Genomic DNA, 15,736 nt, shown 5'->3' with positions numbered 1-15,736 from the left:
TGTATACAAAGCCTGGGAATAAAAGACCCAGAATAACTCAGCAGGCTTATTTCTCACAGGAGAATGAGTGGAATGAATCCGTAATAGCTTTAAGTGTATAGTATAACTGAGCAAATTGTTGCTGGAAGACAAGATTCTTACTATGGGACAAAACAAAGGGTTTTGTTTGTTTTTAAGTCAACTGACTTTGGATTGGAGATTTTTTTTTTTTGGCCAGTCCTAGAGCATGAACTCAGGGCCTGAGCACTGTTCTTGGATACTTTCTGCTCAAAGCCAGTTCTGCCTCTTGAGCTACAGTGCTACTTTCAGCTTTTTCTGAGCATGAGGTATTGAGAAATTGAACCCAGGGCTTTGTGCCTGCTAGGCAAGCACTCTACCTCTAGGCTATGCTCCAGCTCCAAGATTTTTTTTTTAATTGGCATACATATACACTGTAGCTCTGTTTATGAAAAGTCTGGAAGCAAATGCAGAAAGCTCCTAAATGTAACAATCTTAGAAAGATACAGTATGAATATGCAGTATGTCTACAAACTAATACCAATAAAGTATCCTACAAACTCAAATTAAGTAACTTTCTACAACATTAACAAAAACAAATTTTCCGGCAAGGGCAAGGACATATTAGACAGAAGAAAGGAACTGTGCTAGGGTAAAAGGTGACAAAGGAGAGGGTGATTAAAATACCACAAAGGAAAATTGCAAACAAAAAAATGGAGTATAGACATAGATCAAAGTAGTATAACAAAGTTCCTGAATTTGCTAACTTAATTTCAGCTATAAGTTAAAAAAATAACACTGAGGCATGAAGAGGTAAAAGAGCTATATATGTACATCCTACTCACATGATCTAGGAAAATAAATATGTATATATATATATATATACACATATAATGAAAATAATCAATACATTAAGCAGAAAAGAAATGAGATTAAAGATACTCAAATTTTTCTAAAGTTTCTACTTTTCTGTAAGTTAGAAATTGTTTCAAAACAAGGTTTCTGCAAACTCTATTTGAACTAATGCTCTATAACTTAAAAAATAAAACTAAGACCAGTTACTAATGGCTCCAGTGGCTACCCAGGAGATGGAAATTAGAGGACTGAAGACGGAAGCTATCCTGGCAGAAAAGTCTGAAAGACTCCATCTCAAAAAACAAAAAGCCAGGCTCAGTGGCTCATGCCTGTAATCCTAGCTACTCAGGAGGCTGAGATCTGAGGATTGCAGTTCAAAGCCAGCCTGGGCAGAAAAGGATCTGAGACTCCTAACTCCAATTAACCTCCAAAAAACCTGAAGTGGCACTGCGGCTCAAGGTGTAGGGTGGTAGCCTTGAGCTGAAGAGCTCAGGGACAGTGCCCAGGCAGAGTTCAAGCCATACGACCACCACACCACCACCAACAACAAAAAAGTGGGGCTTGGTGGTTAGTGGCTCAGGCTTGTAATCCTAGCTACTCAGGAGGCTGAGATCTGAGGACCAAGATTCAAAGCCAGCCCAGCACAAAAAGTCCACGAGACTCTTTAACCTCCAGAAAACAGGAAGTGGGGTATAGTTCAAGGGTAGGTTGGTAGCCTTGAAGTGAAGAGCTTAGGGAATAACATCCAGGCCAAGTTCAAGCTCCATGATCCACAAAAATGGGAAAAAAAACATGTATGTGTGGGGGGGGGGCGGGCAGGGGGATAAGAGGTGCAGCTGAAGTGGTAGATCCAGCCAAGTGAGAACATGAATTCCTGAGTTCAAGTCACAGTACCAGCAAAGAAAGAAAGAAAGAGAGAGAAGAGAGAGAAGAGAGAGAGAGAGAGAGAGAGAGAGAGAGAGAGAGAGAGAGAGAGAGAGAGAGAGAGAGAGAGAGAGAGAGAGAGAAAAGCTCAATGATGGTGTAAGCAGTGCACACACAACATTTAGGAGTGTTGAAGCAGCAAGACTTTGAGGCTACCCTGGGCTACAGAGCAAGCTTTGTACAGCCTGAGCCACAGCGAGACTCTGTCTCAAAAACAAAACTAAACAAAAAAGATGCCAATGAATGACACAAATTAAGCAGTATCTTTTACATTCTGCTGTTTATTACAGTCACCTAGACTTTAGGCTTGACATATGTCAAAAGAAAGTCTTTAGCCAGGTGGGGTGGCTCATGCCTGTAATTCTAGCTACTTAGGAGGCTGAGTTCTGAGGATTGTGGTTCAAAGCCAACCTGGGCATGCAAGTCCATGAGACTCTTATCTCCAATTAACTACCAGAAAACCATAAATGGCTCTATGGCTCAACGTGGTACAGCACTAGCTTTGATGGTGCTCACCGAGGCCCAGAGTTCAAGCCCCTCAACGGACCAAAACAACAACAACAACAAAACCCCCCAACACTACTGTATTGAATTCTTAGTTTCAGATTATCCTAACTTTGCATAAACTGATTATCTTAACCATGGGGACATGAAATGGGACAACAGTCTGGGAACAGGGTGGATTGATTACACTCATATATACTCCTAAGAGCTCAGTGACTCAGTACCAGGTACCAAGGAGAAACATCCCACAAGATAATACTTAATGAAATGAGCAATTCATACACCTGGACTCCAAGAGTATCAAACAGCTTCACTAGACACCCTGTGGAAGACGTGATGGTTCAATGTTTAGAATTTCAAATACAAATACGAAGAAGGCAAAGGATCTTCCCCAAGGACTGGACTTCTTACACCAGTTACCTGCAATTACTAGCAGACTATGCTTTTCTACTAAGGATTAAACTGCCTTAACATGAGACAAGTTTAAAAGTTTACAGGAATAACAGGGGAAGGAGATTTATTCTCTACTGTTATTATCATCATTCCTGATAATAATTTTGATACGTGAAACTCAATTCTTCTCAAGTATTACAGAAAATAAACACAAGAAACAAAACATAGCAGCTTTAAAAATTTCTCACATAAAAATTTCTACTTGCTGTAACCCTTCTAATAATTATAATAAAAAATGAATGAAAAAAAAAGAAAAAAATTCTACTTGTTCATTTACTAATAGAACTGAAAATTAATTACAAACAAATTGTGGCCTATACATAGCCTTAGATTGCATTAATGATTTATTCATGGTGCTGTATATATCAAAAGGTGGGTTTTGGTACAAAAATCAAGCTGACTAGTTTTTGGAAAGCAAAAACTGCCTCCAAACCACGCCAATAGCTAACCTGTGAATGGGTTCTTTAATGTCAATAACACTATTTTTCACAATGATGCTATAATTAAACTTTGTAAGAATTCTAACAAAGTAAAATATATTTTCAAATAACACAATAAATGTGTTTTGCAAACTAACCACAAAATGTTAGATGGGTATTTTCAGTAGGGGCTTATCTGAAGCTAAGAAAGTGAAAACTGCTTCTACTTGTAATGTTATTTACAGTAAAGCGACATCTTTCCCCCACCCTTGAATGTCAGAAAAACTTAACCTAATAAATGGAAAATTACCTGAAGTGGTTAACATTCAAGGGTAGAATTAATGCACACGTGTATCCATAGCTCCATGTCAGAAAAGTCTGTCTGCAACCCACACCATGACAGCCAAGGACAAATGCAGCACCAAGAAACAGCACAGAGCAAAAAAGCAGAGCAACAAAGAGCAGAGAAAAGGAAACTTCAGTCACTGAGACAAGTTCATCAGATGAAGCATAGGAATTAGATTCAGAATTCTTTTTAAAGAAAGGTTTGAGATATTAACAACCACTACCACCACCACAACAAAAAACAACACAAGAAGAATGTGCAACACATGTATTTTGGCCCAAAGTGCTACTTTAATTATGCTTATTTCTAACTTCAGAGGACAGAGATTTTGCCCATAGTTAAACTTCTCAGATTTCTTTTAAATGTCTCTTCAAGTGAACAGAATACCCTTTATTATCATGGTACATGGCTTATTTTCTTCAATCTTTATTACCTATAATCTCAACATTCTAAGATACATTTTCCATTTAAAAATTTACAATTGTGTTATTAATGCTGAAGAGCTCTCAATTTCTAAAAACTGTATCATATACTTTCACGAGTTAATATTGAACAATATAAAGTATTATAGTCTAGTACTGTCTATAGCACTCTTGCTTATTTTACAGTTTAGGTACAGTGTCATTTTCTCTCATTAACATATACTCTGCAAATTCCAATTCATACTGCACCAACTCTAGAGGTTTGTAAAACTCTGAAAAAGGAAAGGCTCAACATGAGAGTAAGGAGTTAGTAAAATACAGATTTAGTACCTGTGCTAGAATGATTATCAATGGAATCAAGTCTGATTAAGTCTCTGACGAAGACTGTGTGCTCGCCACTGTTAACATCACTAGAACTATCCACGCTACCGCGGCTCCCCGTGTCCCCGTCACCTGCACCTGTGGCATTCTGAGGAGCTAAAGGTAAGAACAATGTACTTCAATAACTCATGCACTAATACTCGGAAGCTAAACATGAATGACCCAAAGTCCATTTACAATTACACAATACTTTCTAGGTTTCTGATAAAAAACACTTTTGAACTAAGGTATCCTGTCTTCAGTTGTATATGAAAATATCAACCAGCATGTAATTTAAGTTCGACTACATATAAAAAACTAATATGCTCAAAAAGCTGTGACTCAAAATGTAAGGCTCTTCTCAATCACACAGTACCTGATATTGAGGAGACTGGTGAGTTTTGCATAGTCTTTTTAAGTGGCTTCCTAAATTGTGCCAACCCATGTACCACGTTCCGTACTTTGGTCCATAGAAAGATACCACTGCGGGTACTACTAGGCCACTGGCTCTCCAAAACTACCTAAAGGTGAAATGAAAGTTAGAATCATCACTGAAAAATACACAATTACATATAAAAGATTATGCTAGCCACAGGTATTAAAAAAATACTTGAACTCAATGCACAGCATTTGGGAAGCTGAGGCAGGAAGATCACTAGTTCTGGACCAGCCTGGAGTGCAAAAAGAGAACCATTCTCAGAGAAAAACAAAATATAACAAAAAAAAATCATTGTTCAGGGTCAGCCTAGAGAATAAAGTTCATGAGATTCCCCATCTCAAAAGAAAAGAAAAATGGGTACAGTGTTGTACAGCTGCCATCCTAGCTACATCTAGATGAGACTAGATATATGCGAGGATTGTGGTCTCAGCTGGACTAGGCAAAAAAATAGGACCCTGTCTCAAAAATAACCAGAGCAAAGAGGCTCCTGGCTCCAAGAGTAGAGCTGCCTGCCGAGCAATCCCTGAGTTCACACTCGAGTACCACCAACAATCAAAACACAAATGCTCAACAGCTCTAGTCAACACAAACGTAATTCAAACTGAAGGGGTGATTCAAGTAGTGGAATACCTAGCTACTTGGGAGGTGTAGTTTTAGAAGCTTGCCCAGCCCAGGCAGAAAGTTCTTAAGACATTACATGAACTAATAAAAGTTGGATATGGTAATACTTACCTATCACTCCAATTACACAGACACATAAAGAAGAGGACTCAAGTACAGGATTATCTGGACACTAAGATCTTATTCGACAAACAACTACAGCATAAAAGCTGTGGCATGAATCATGAGGTAGAATGCCTACCTAACAAGATAAGGCCCTGAGTTCAAACTCTAGTACTGTTCTTTTCCACAAAACAAAACAAAACCCTTACAACATCATAAAGCACCTGTTGAAATGGGTATTATAAAAAAGAACAATAATCCTAGGAATTTAGGAGGCTGAGATCTGAGGTTCATAGACAGCCCCGCACAGAAGGACCTGAGACTCTTATCTCTAATCAACCTCTAGAAAACTGAAGTGAGGCTTGGCTCAAGGGTAGGGTGGTAGCCTGGAGCTGTAGAGCTCAGGGACAGTGCTCAGGCCCAGAGTTGAAGTCCCATGACCCATAAAAAATTAATTAATTAATTAAATAAGTAAAAAAGAAGAATAGTGTTAACAATATACAGAAAAGGGAAATTTTGTAAAGGATGATGGGATGATACATTAGTATAGCCATTATGGAAAGTAGTGTGGAGGACCTCAAAAAACTAAAAACAGTACTACCAAACAATCCAGTAATCCTACTGCTGGTTTTATATTCAGAAGTAGTCAGAATCTCTCAAACAGACACCTGCATTCTTTTCTTTTCTTGCCAGTCCTGGGGCTTTCTCAAGGCTAGAGCTCTACCATTTGAGCCACAGCACCACTTCTGGCCTTTTTTATATATGTGATACTGAGGAATCATGCTAGGCAAGCACTCTACCACTAGGCCAAACTCCTGGCCCTAGATACCTGCATTCTTATGTTTACTGTATCTATATTCCCAGTAGCCAAGGAATCCACGTGTTCATGATGAACAAATGGATTTAAAAATGTGTTAAGCTGGGTACCAGTGGCTTACACTGTAATCCTAGCTACTTAAGAGGCTGAAATCTGAGGATGATGGTTTGAAACCAACCCAGGCAGAAAAGTTCCCAAAAGACTATGATCTTCAATTAACCAGTCAGAACATGGAAGTGGGCTCAAGTGGTAGAATGCTAGCCTTGAGCACAAAGAGGCTCAGAGACAGCATCCAGGCCCTGAGTTCAAGCCCCAAACTGACAAAAAAAAAAAAAAAGAGGCTGGGTGCAGTGGCTCGCACTTATAATCCTAGGTACTTAGGAGGCTGAGATCTAAGGATCACGGTTCAAAGCCAGCCTGGGCACTAAAAAGTCCATGAGAGGGCCAGGAGCATAGCCTAGTGGTAGACTGCTTGCCTCACATGCATGAAGTCTTGGGTTCAATTCCTCAGTACCATATACTCAGAAAAAGGCAGAAATGGTGCTGTGGTTCAAGTGGCAGCACACTAGTCTTGAGCAAAAAGTGTCCAAGGACAGTGCCTAGACTGAGTTCAAGCCCCAAGACTGGCACCTCCCCTACCCTCTCAAAAAAAGTTCATGAGACTTATCTCCAATTAATCACCAGAAAATCAGAAGTGCACTGTGGCTCAAAGCGGTAAAGGGCTAGCCTTAAGACCTCAGGCCCAGAGTTCAAGACCCATAACCAATAATAACAACAAAAAAATGGCCAGGAGCATGTCCTAGTAGTAGAGTGCATGCCTAGCATACATGAAGCCATGGATTGGATTCCTTGGTATCACATAAACATATAAAGTCAGAACTGGTGCTGTAACTAAAGTGGTAGAGTGTTAGCCTTGAGAAAGCCCCAGGACAGTGCCCAGGCCCTGAGTTCAAGCACCAGGATTGTCAAAACAAAACAAAGCAAAACAAAAGAACATAAAAAGTAAAACAAACCTTTTAATAAAAAAAGAAAATTGTCATTCTTAGTAAGATATATTACTTAATGTCAATTCTACTTACCTTATTGTAATAACCATAGGTAATAGCATTTGGCTTTATTTTAGCAGTTTTCATTTCAAATAAAACTCTCACTGCTAAAACAGGATGACTCCAAAGTCCACAAAGCTGCATTACTACTCGATAGCACACCTAACAAGAAATAGTATCAAACCATTAATAGTATATATTATTCTGTTTGTAACTTGTAGAGATTTAAAAAAATAATATACTAAATTCTCTGTTGTTAAACATTTATCTTTGTAATGGCTTTAGCATTTTAGTAGGTGACTTTTAAAACCTATTTATCAGATAAGACATAATGCAGATACGCCCTTTATTTGAGCTAGTAAATCCACACAGCAAATGATTATTCTCCATAATATGAAAAATAATTCCCTTCTGAAATTAAATATCTATCTCTCCACTTACCATGTTTTAAATTCTATGCTAAAGGAATTGAAGATATTAACTCCAAGATGCCAGTATAACAAAGTCTGTAAACTCAGGTCTTTTTTTCTTCTTTTCTTTTGTTTTGGTCGGTCATGGGATTTGAATTCTAGATCTGAGTGCTGTCCTTAAGCTCTTCAGCTCAAGGCTACGGCCCTAGCCCTGGAGACACAGCCCCATTTACCATTTTCTAGTGGTTAATTGGAGCTAAGAATTTCATTGGAGCCAGGAGTTTGGCTTAGTGGTTAAAGTGCTTGCCTAACATGCACAAAGGCCCGGGTTCAATTCTTTGGTACCACATACATAGAAAAAAGCCGGAAGTGGTGCTGAGGCTCAAGTGGTAGAGCTCTAACATTGAGAAAGTCCAAGGATAGTGCTCAGGCCCTGAGCTCAAGCCTAGGACTGGCAAAAAAAAAAAAAAAAAAATTCATGGACTTCAGTGCCTGGGCTGGCTTTGAACCTCGACCCTCAGATTTCGGCTTCCTGAATAGCTAGGATTACAGGCATGAGCCACTGCATCCGGCTTAAACTCATGTCTTTAAAAAAAAAAAAAAAAAAGGCAAGTCAGGCACATGCACACACATGCTCAGGTGCAAGTAACAAGCACTCTGGGTATTAACTCATGTCTATAATCCTAGCTACAGGGGGAGATGGAAATTGCGGGGAATCACAGCCAGTCTGGACAAAACACTTTCCAGACTCCATCACAAACAAAGATGGGTATGATGACACAGAGCTTATCATACTAGCTCCTAGAGAAACATAAATGTGAGCACAGATCCAACAGCCACAGCTCCATTTGCAGCTTTTTGAGTAGTTAACTGGAGATGAGTCTTGCAGGCTTTCCTTTTTAGGCTGGCCTTGAACCAAGATTCTCAGATGTCAATCTCCTCAGTAGTTAGAGGTATGAGCCACCAGCACTCAGTGACACAAAAATAAAATCTAAAGAAAACAATAGTGGCAGCACAACAATGTTCATTGCAGCACTATTCATCATAGCAAAGATATGGAACCAACCTAGATGTCCCTCAGTTGATGAGTGGATCAACAAGTTGTGGTATTTGTACACAATGGAATTTTATGCTGCTGTCAGAAAAAAAGGACATCGCCCCATTTGTTAGGAAATGGAAAGACTTAGAAAAAATCATATTAAGTGAAGTAAGCCAGACTCAAAGGAACTTAGGCTCAATGGTTTCCCTCATTTGTCATAATCAGTAGAAACCTTGGGCTCTACTAGCAGAGATCTGCAATAGACCAAAATCTTGATACATAAGGCCATATAGTATGAAGCTAATTGAAAGGAACTCCAGGATACTGAAACAAAAGCCATATAACGAATGATTGTTGTCCTTAATGTACTATGTTATCTCTCATCTCCTTTGCTGTCCCTTGGGTATCTCATATTGTTACAGTATCTCACTTTGTTATCTGATATATTGAATTTATTTGTATTTGGTTATTTGAAATTTGATAGGGAAGGGGGGAAAACCAGGATGGGTGGGGGGGTGGGGGGAGCGTAATGGGTACCAAGACATGTGAAACGGTATCAATGTATGTGAATTAATGCACCTTCTATCTGGCAAATATCATGTAACCCTTTTATTAATTACAATAAAAAAATAAAAATATAAAAAAAGAGAAAACAATAGTGGCAATAATGGAGAGAAATGCAATAGATGTCTCACTTTCCTAAACTGTTAACAGAATGATATCAATGCCTACCTTTTTTAGGTGGTTTTAAGATTTAAAGAGGAAAAAAAAAGTATGAAAATGTCAAGTATATTGCTCACTGAATGCGGGCACAACTGTTTACCTATTGATTTAGCCTTGCAATCACAGTTTTTCAGGGGCCAATTTTATTCTCCAGGGCATACTGGCAGGGAGGCATTTGTAGGTGTCATGACCTGGGGAGAAGAGGATGTCACTAGCAGCTAATAGACAGGGGACAGGAATTTTGCTAAACATTCTACATTGTAAAAGGAAGGCCCTCCAAAACAGAAACAAACAAAAACAAAAAAAAGCCCTGACATTCTTTCTTGGCCAGAATGTCAATTCTGCCTAAGTTAAGAAACTAGGAGCTACAATTTGTAATGAATAATCTGAAACATAGGACATGTATATAACTCACCCTGGAACACTGGTGCGGTTGTTTAAACCTCTGTCATCCACACATGCAGATAAGCACAAGTGAAGAAAAGGCAATGCCATCCTCAACATAAAACAAGACCCTACCGCAAAAATAACCAACACAAACTGGCAGTAGCAGCTTAAGCCTTTAATCCTAGCTTCTCAGAAGGGGGAGATAAGAGTCATAGTTTTTTAAGCCAGCCCAAGCTGACAAATCTACAAAACTCTTACTGTAACTAACAAGTAAAACAATAGCAACAGAAGTATGGCTCAAGTGGCAGATAATGATGAATGCAAGGCCTGTAGTTCAAATCCCAGTACTAGCCTGTGCGTGTATGTGTGCACATTCACACACAATTCAAACACATATACCACAGGCAATATTAACATAATAGTCTAGGTTCAAGTAGTATAGTGCCTACCTAGCAAGTGTGCAGTGCCAATTTTAAACTATCTTTGGCTATAAATGTAACTGAGTGGTAGAATGCTTTCCAAGCATGAATGAATTCCTGGACTTTATTCCCCATTGCACTGGCAGAAATTTTTTTTTTACAACAGTGGCTGAACTTATGATACTTGCCTCATCTAGTGGATCGACATCTGTTTTCCTCATCTTAATAAGGACATCATATGCTTGTTGAAGTGCTCTGACCTTTGGATGAGAAACTCTAACATAGGCTGGGAGACAAATAAACCATAAACTGTAACAATGACTGAACAGACATTTGGCCCATTGTGGTGGATTTGTGTAACATCTCTTCGCCAATTTATGAGCTGTCTTTACCTCCTAGAAAAAGAATAAATTATGGGATTACAAAAATATACTCATGTGGGGAAGAAAGAAGGAAATGGCAAAGTTTTCATGTAAATTTGACCCTAAAAATCAAGCATGTCATATTTTTACTTTTGTGAATGACTTCTAATTGAATGTCATGCAGTTCCCTGAACATTCATTCACAGTAATACTCTGTATTACTTTATAACCATTTGTTAAAAACAAAAAAACATTCACAATACAGAAAAGTACACGTGTTTCATGAATGAGATTGTAACTAAAACTGCACAACCCAGACTATCATTTATAATTCAACAGTTCTTCTGCTCCAATCTTAATAATAGTCTTATTCTTCTCCCTGATAAACTGGAAAATCTTCTAAGCTGTTTCCTGCCAAGATTTGTATTCAGCTTTCTCCCCCAGCTATAGTACACTAATTCCCTTTCCAATCCAGCATTCAAGAGGATGAGAAAAGAAAACACCAAGTTCAAGACCAACTGGGGCTAAATAAGTGCAGTGTTCAATTGCAGCCTGAGCTTTACTGTGGAACAGTATCAAAAACAAAAAGCAAAAATACTCTAGATGAGCAAGGTAGCACATGCTTAGTCTAGATACTTAGGAAAACTGAAATAGGAGGTTCATGAGTTCAAAGTTTGTCAGGACACAACAGTGAAATCCTATCTCAGAAAAAAACAACTATTACCACCAAAAAAAAACTTGGCTGGAGCCTGAAATCCTATCTATGTAGGAGGCTGAGATCTGAGGATCTCTGGTTCAAAGCCTGCCCAGGCACTAAATAATCTCCAATTAACCACTAGGAAATGGAAGTGGGGTTGTGATCCAGGGGTAAGCCTTGAGCTGAAGAGCTCAGAAACAGTGTCCAGGCCCAGAGTTCAAGTCCCATGACCAACAAAAAACCAAACCAAAACAAAAAACAAAAGAAACAAAAAAACTTACTTCTTGTCTAGGGGTTCACCTTAATAGTACGACATTTGCTATACTGACATGCATGTATTTGCTATACATAAAGTACTTGCATGCATAAAGCCCTGGGTTCATGAAGCACTGGGAAAAAAAAAGTGAAAACAGTAATTTTTTGCAGTCAACATAGCCACAAAAGACCACAGATCTTCTAACAGTTTGACTGGCATTTTCTACTTCTATTTTCATTCTGTCTTAGGTGGAAGAAAGGTAAATTACCAAAGTCATTTGCTGAAGTGGCACTGTGGCTCAAAGTGGTACAATGCTTTGAGTAAAAAAAACAGGCCCTGAGTTCAACCCTTACACGATGGACAAAAAAAGAAAAAATTTATTTGTGGGGCAACAGTGGCTCATAGCTATAATCCTAGCTAAAGAAGCTGAGATCTAAAGATAGCAGTTCAAAGCCAGGAAAGTCTATTGAGACCTATCTACAATCAACCCCCAGAAAACTTCAAGTGGCTCAAAATGCTAGAATATAGCCTTAAGCAAAAAGCTAAGGGTCAGTGCCCAGGCCCTGCGTTTAAGCTCCAGGACTGAGGAAAAATAATCATTTGCTGATGATTTATTAAGCCACAGATACCCAGGAACTTGAGAACCTTCCAGGTATGTCAGAATAGCACACTTTCCACTGAAGATTTCTCTGCTGGGCTGAGTTTTGCCTAGTGGTAGAGTGCTTGCCTAGTATGTTTGAAGACGAGGTTCGATCCCTCTGTACCACATACATAGAAAAACGAGGAAGTGGTCTTGTGCCTCAAGTGGTAGAGCTATAGCCTTTTGAGAGAGCCCAAGGACAGTGCTCATGCTCTGAGCTCAAAGCCCAGGACTGGCAAAAAAAAAAAAAAAAAAAAAATCCCTCTGTCACGATGTACTAATGATGTACTAAATAAAAAAGGATGTTGGTATATTAATTTTTCTTGTGAACTTTTTCTCCATGAGACTTGAAGGTAAGTGTGCAAATATATGTACGTGCGTGCGTGAGTGCTTGCTTGCTTGCTTTCTTTCTCTTTCTTTTTTTTTCTGCCAGTCCTGGGGCTTGAGCTCAGCCTGAGCACTGTCCTTGGGCTTTCTCAAGGCTAGAACTCTACCACTTGAGCCACAGTACCACTTCTGGCTTTTTCTATGTATGTGGTACCAAGGAATTGAACCTGGGTCTTTGCGCATGCTAGGCAAGCACTCTATCACGAGGCTAAACTCCTAGCCCTAAGAGTACTAGCCTTGAGAAAGTTCAAGGACAATGCCCAGGCCCTGAGTTTAGTCCCAAGATTGGTTAAAGAAAAAAAAAGAAGGTCCCATTTTAGGTGGTTGTATCTTTTTTTTTTTTTTGAGACAGTGTCTCACTTTCCCAGGCTCGCCTCAAACTCAAAGATCCTATTGCCTCCACATCTCAAGTGCTATGATATGAAGAATGAGCTATCATTCAGTATAAAAATGAACTGGGATATGTAAGTAACCCTGGTTTTAGTAAATATATAGCTGTAAACCAAGATGTCTAGTTTGTCCTAAGTTTAAATTTCCTATATTTTTAAACATTATTATTATTATTTGCCAGTCCTAGCTTTAAGTCATGGCCTGAGCACTGTACTTGGGCTTTCTCAAGGCTAGCATTCTACCATTTGAGCCACAGCACCACTTTTTCTATGTATGTGGTACTGAGGAATCAACCCCGGGTCTTTACGCATGCTAGGAGCACTAGGTCACACTCCCAGCTCTAAAATCCCCTTTAAAATGCAGTATTTACTATAAAGAATACCCATATCAGCTATTAAGGAAGTACAAATCAAAACCAAATTATCATCCCATACTCATTATAATCTCATTATAATCAAAAGGTATATAAGTAGAACTAGGAAATTTTAAGATTGGGACTCATATAATATTCATGGGAATGCAAAATGGTATACCCACTTTTGAAGGCGGCTTGGCACAGGTTAAGCAGAATTGCACCGCAATTCTGTTCAGCCAAAAGAAGTCAAATAATGTATACACACAAATTCTTGCATACAAATGTTCATGGAACATTAATTATAATAGATACAAAGGAGGAACTACTTACATGTCCATAAAAATAAACAAAATGAGGTGGAAGGGGGGAAATGAGAAAAAAACATGAGAAGGGGTTATCAATGAGAAGTAATGCACCTACTATCTGGTGAATGTAACTGTAACCCCTCTATACATTACAATAAAAAAGACAATATGCAGTACATAAATACAACGAATAATAATCTGTCAGAAATGAAATACTGATACAGCTACAAGTTGGATAGACCTTGAAAACATTATACTAAATGAAAACATGTTAATTGAAACAATCACAAAGAAGCACATGCTGCATAACACTATAAAAAATGACAGTAACAGACACATTTATGGAGATAAAAAATGAATTAGGGGTTGTTGACAACTGGAAGGGGAGGATAAAGGCAGTGAGTTTAATGCTTAAAATATGTGGGCTTTCATTCGGGTGCTTCATGTTTCCAAAATTAATCATGGCAGTGGCTGGACAATGCTGGAGATACATTAAACACCACTGGACTGTAAAGTTTAAACAAGAAAATTGTGGTGCTGGGCACTGGTAGCTCACACCTGTAATCCTAGCTACTCAGGAGGCTGAGATTTGAAGATCATGGTTCAAAGCCAGTCTGGGCACTAAAGTCTGTGAGACACTTATCTCCAATTAACCACCAGAATACTGGAAGTGGTGCTGTGACTCAAGTGGTAGAGCACTAGCCTTGAGCTGAAGAGCATAGCACAGCTAGTTATTTTGAATAGTCCTACAACTATATAAATTATCTAAATAGTACTTAACAGAAAAGTTTCCCTTCCTCTACTCTAATGTACAAACACGAGCATTCAAAACCTGCAGCCGTGGTTGGAAGTGTGGCCTAGTGGTAGAGTGCTTGCCTAGCATGCATGAAGACGAGGGTTCAATTCCTCACTACCACATACATAGAAAAAAGCCAGAATTGATGCAGTGTCTCAAGTGGTAGAGTTTAAGATGTGAGGAAGAGTTCAAGTACCAGGACTGATAGAAAGAAAGAAAGAAAGAAAGAAAGAAAGAAAGAAAGAAAGAAAGAAAGAAAGAAAGAAAGAAAGAAAGAAAACCAACAACAAAAAAACCTGCAGCCTTAATATTAAAAAGGAGAGTGGCAAAAAAAATCTGGCAAAAAATGCATTAACAGCCATAGTAGGTCTTTACATTGTTGCTGAGAGGGAAAATTCTATACTATAAACTATGTCTTAACATATACATACTTCACATTTTAAATTAACATGTTTTAAATAAAGAATATCTGACCTGTTTAGTTCTTTTAGCCATGAGAGCTGGACTGTTTGCAATGTTATTCCCAGTAGGGTGTCTACTAAAACAAAATTTCAATTCCTGTGGTCTGTCAAAAAGCTTAAGATCCAGTCTTGGAAAGAAATTGTAACTAAAATAAAAAGCAAAAATAGAAGTGCTGATTTAAATGCATTGACTTTTTTTCCATATTATCTAGCATTTAGGTAAATATTTCTAAACCTCTAAACCCAGTAGTGTTCTTTGATTCTTACATAAAGAAATCATTTTTCAAAAATATAGTAAGATGTAGCTAAAAGAGCAGAAATCCTTAACATCTTACTTAAAACAATTAATGACAATCTGAATAGAATCCATGTGCTTCACAGTTAAAAAAATAGCATTTCTAGCCTTTTAACTTTTTCTTCATAAAATTACCTTTCATGGATTGGTATTTATAGATTAAAGCATAATATTTTCATTTGGAGGAAGGGTTATAATTTAATCAACTACGGGACATTATTAGGTTATTTCTGAGTATAGCAATAAATACCTCTGTATATGTGTATCTATGAACTCTTTTTTTTTAAACTAGCTTAGTTATACAACTGGGGATTTCATGATTACATTTCTCACATATTTACAATGTATTCCACTCTATCTTACTCCCTTCTCTCCCCCTCTTCCTTCTCCTCTTTCCAAATACGATAACTACTCTCAAATTATTTCCAGATACTTAAAACATACTCTCATAGTATGATCTATTCTCAGGGGAGTTTTAAATGCTTCTATTCATCAATTTGGTTTGCATT

At 38.2% G+C, this 15,736-nt stretch overlaps 1 protein-coding gene across 3 annotated transcripts in view; it reads right to left on the bottom strand.

Annotated features, from left to right (window-relative positions):
* Positions 1-15,736, bottom strand: part of Dennd4c (DENN domain containing 4C) — a 104,885-nt gene that overhangs the window by 29,819 nt on the left and 59,330 nt on the right. The window contains exons 16-20 of one of the 3 annotated variants that reach the window (XM_090330041.1): positions 14,946-15,078; positions 10,472-10,678; positions 7,339-7,467; positions 4,657-4,801; positions 4,251-4,397 (exon numbers count right to left, since the gene is read on the bottom strand). In XM_090330041.1, coding sequence (XP_090186167.1) covers positions 4,251-4,397; positions 4,657-4,801; positions 7,339-7,467; positions 10,472-10,678; positions 14,946-15,078 — 761 coding nt within the window. The remainder of the gene's footprint in view (positions 1-4,250; positions 4,398-4,656; positions 4,802-7,338; positions 7,468-10,471; positions 10,679-14,945; positions 15,079-15,736) is intronic. The other 2 variants (XM_090330042.1, XM_090330043.1) reach the window with 2 other exon arrangements.

This window comes from Megascapheus bottae, chromosome 3 (genome assembly GCF_031878675.1).
Source record: "Megascapheus bottae isolate mThoBot1 chromosome 3, mThoBot2.hap1, whole genome shotgun sequence".
Taxonomy (NCBI): Eukaryota; Metazoa; Chordata; class Mammalia; order Rodentia; family Geomyidae; genus Megascapheus; species Megascapheus bottae.
The sequence above is the reverse complement of the archived record's forward strand: the minus strand, read 5'-3'. Positions and strand labels throughout refer to the sequence as shown.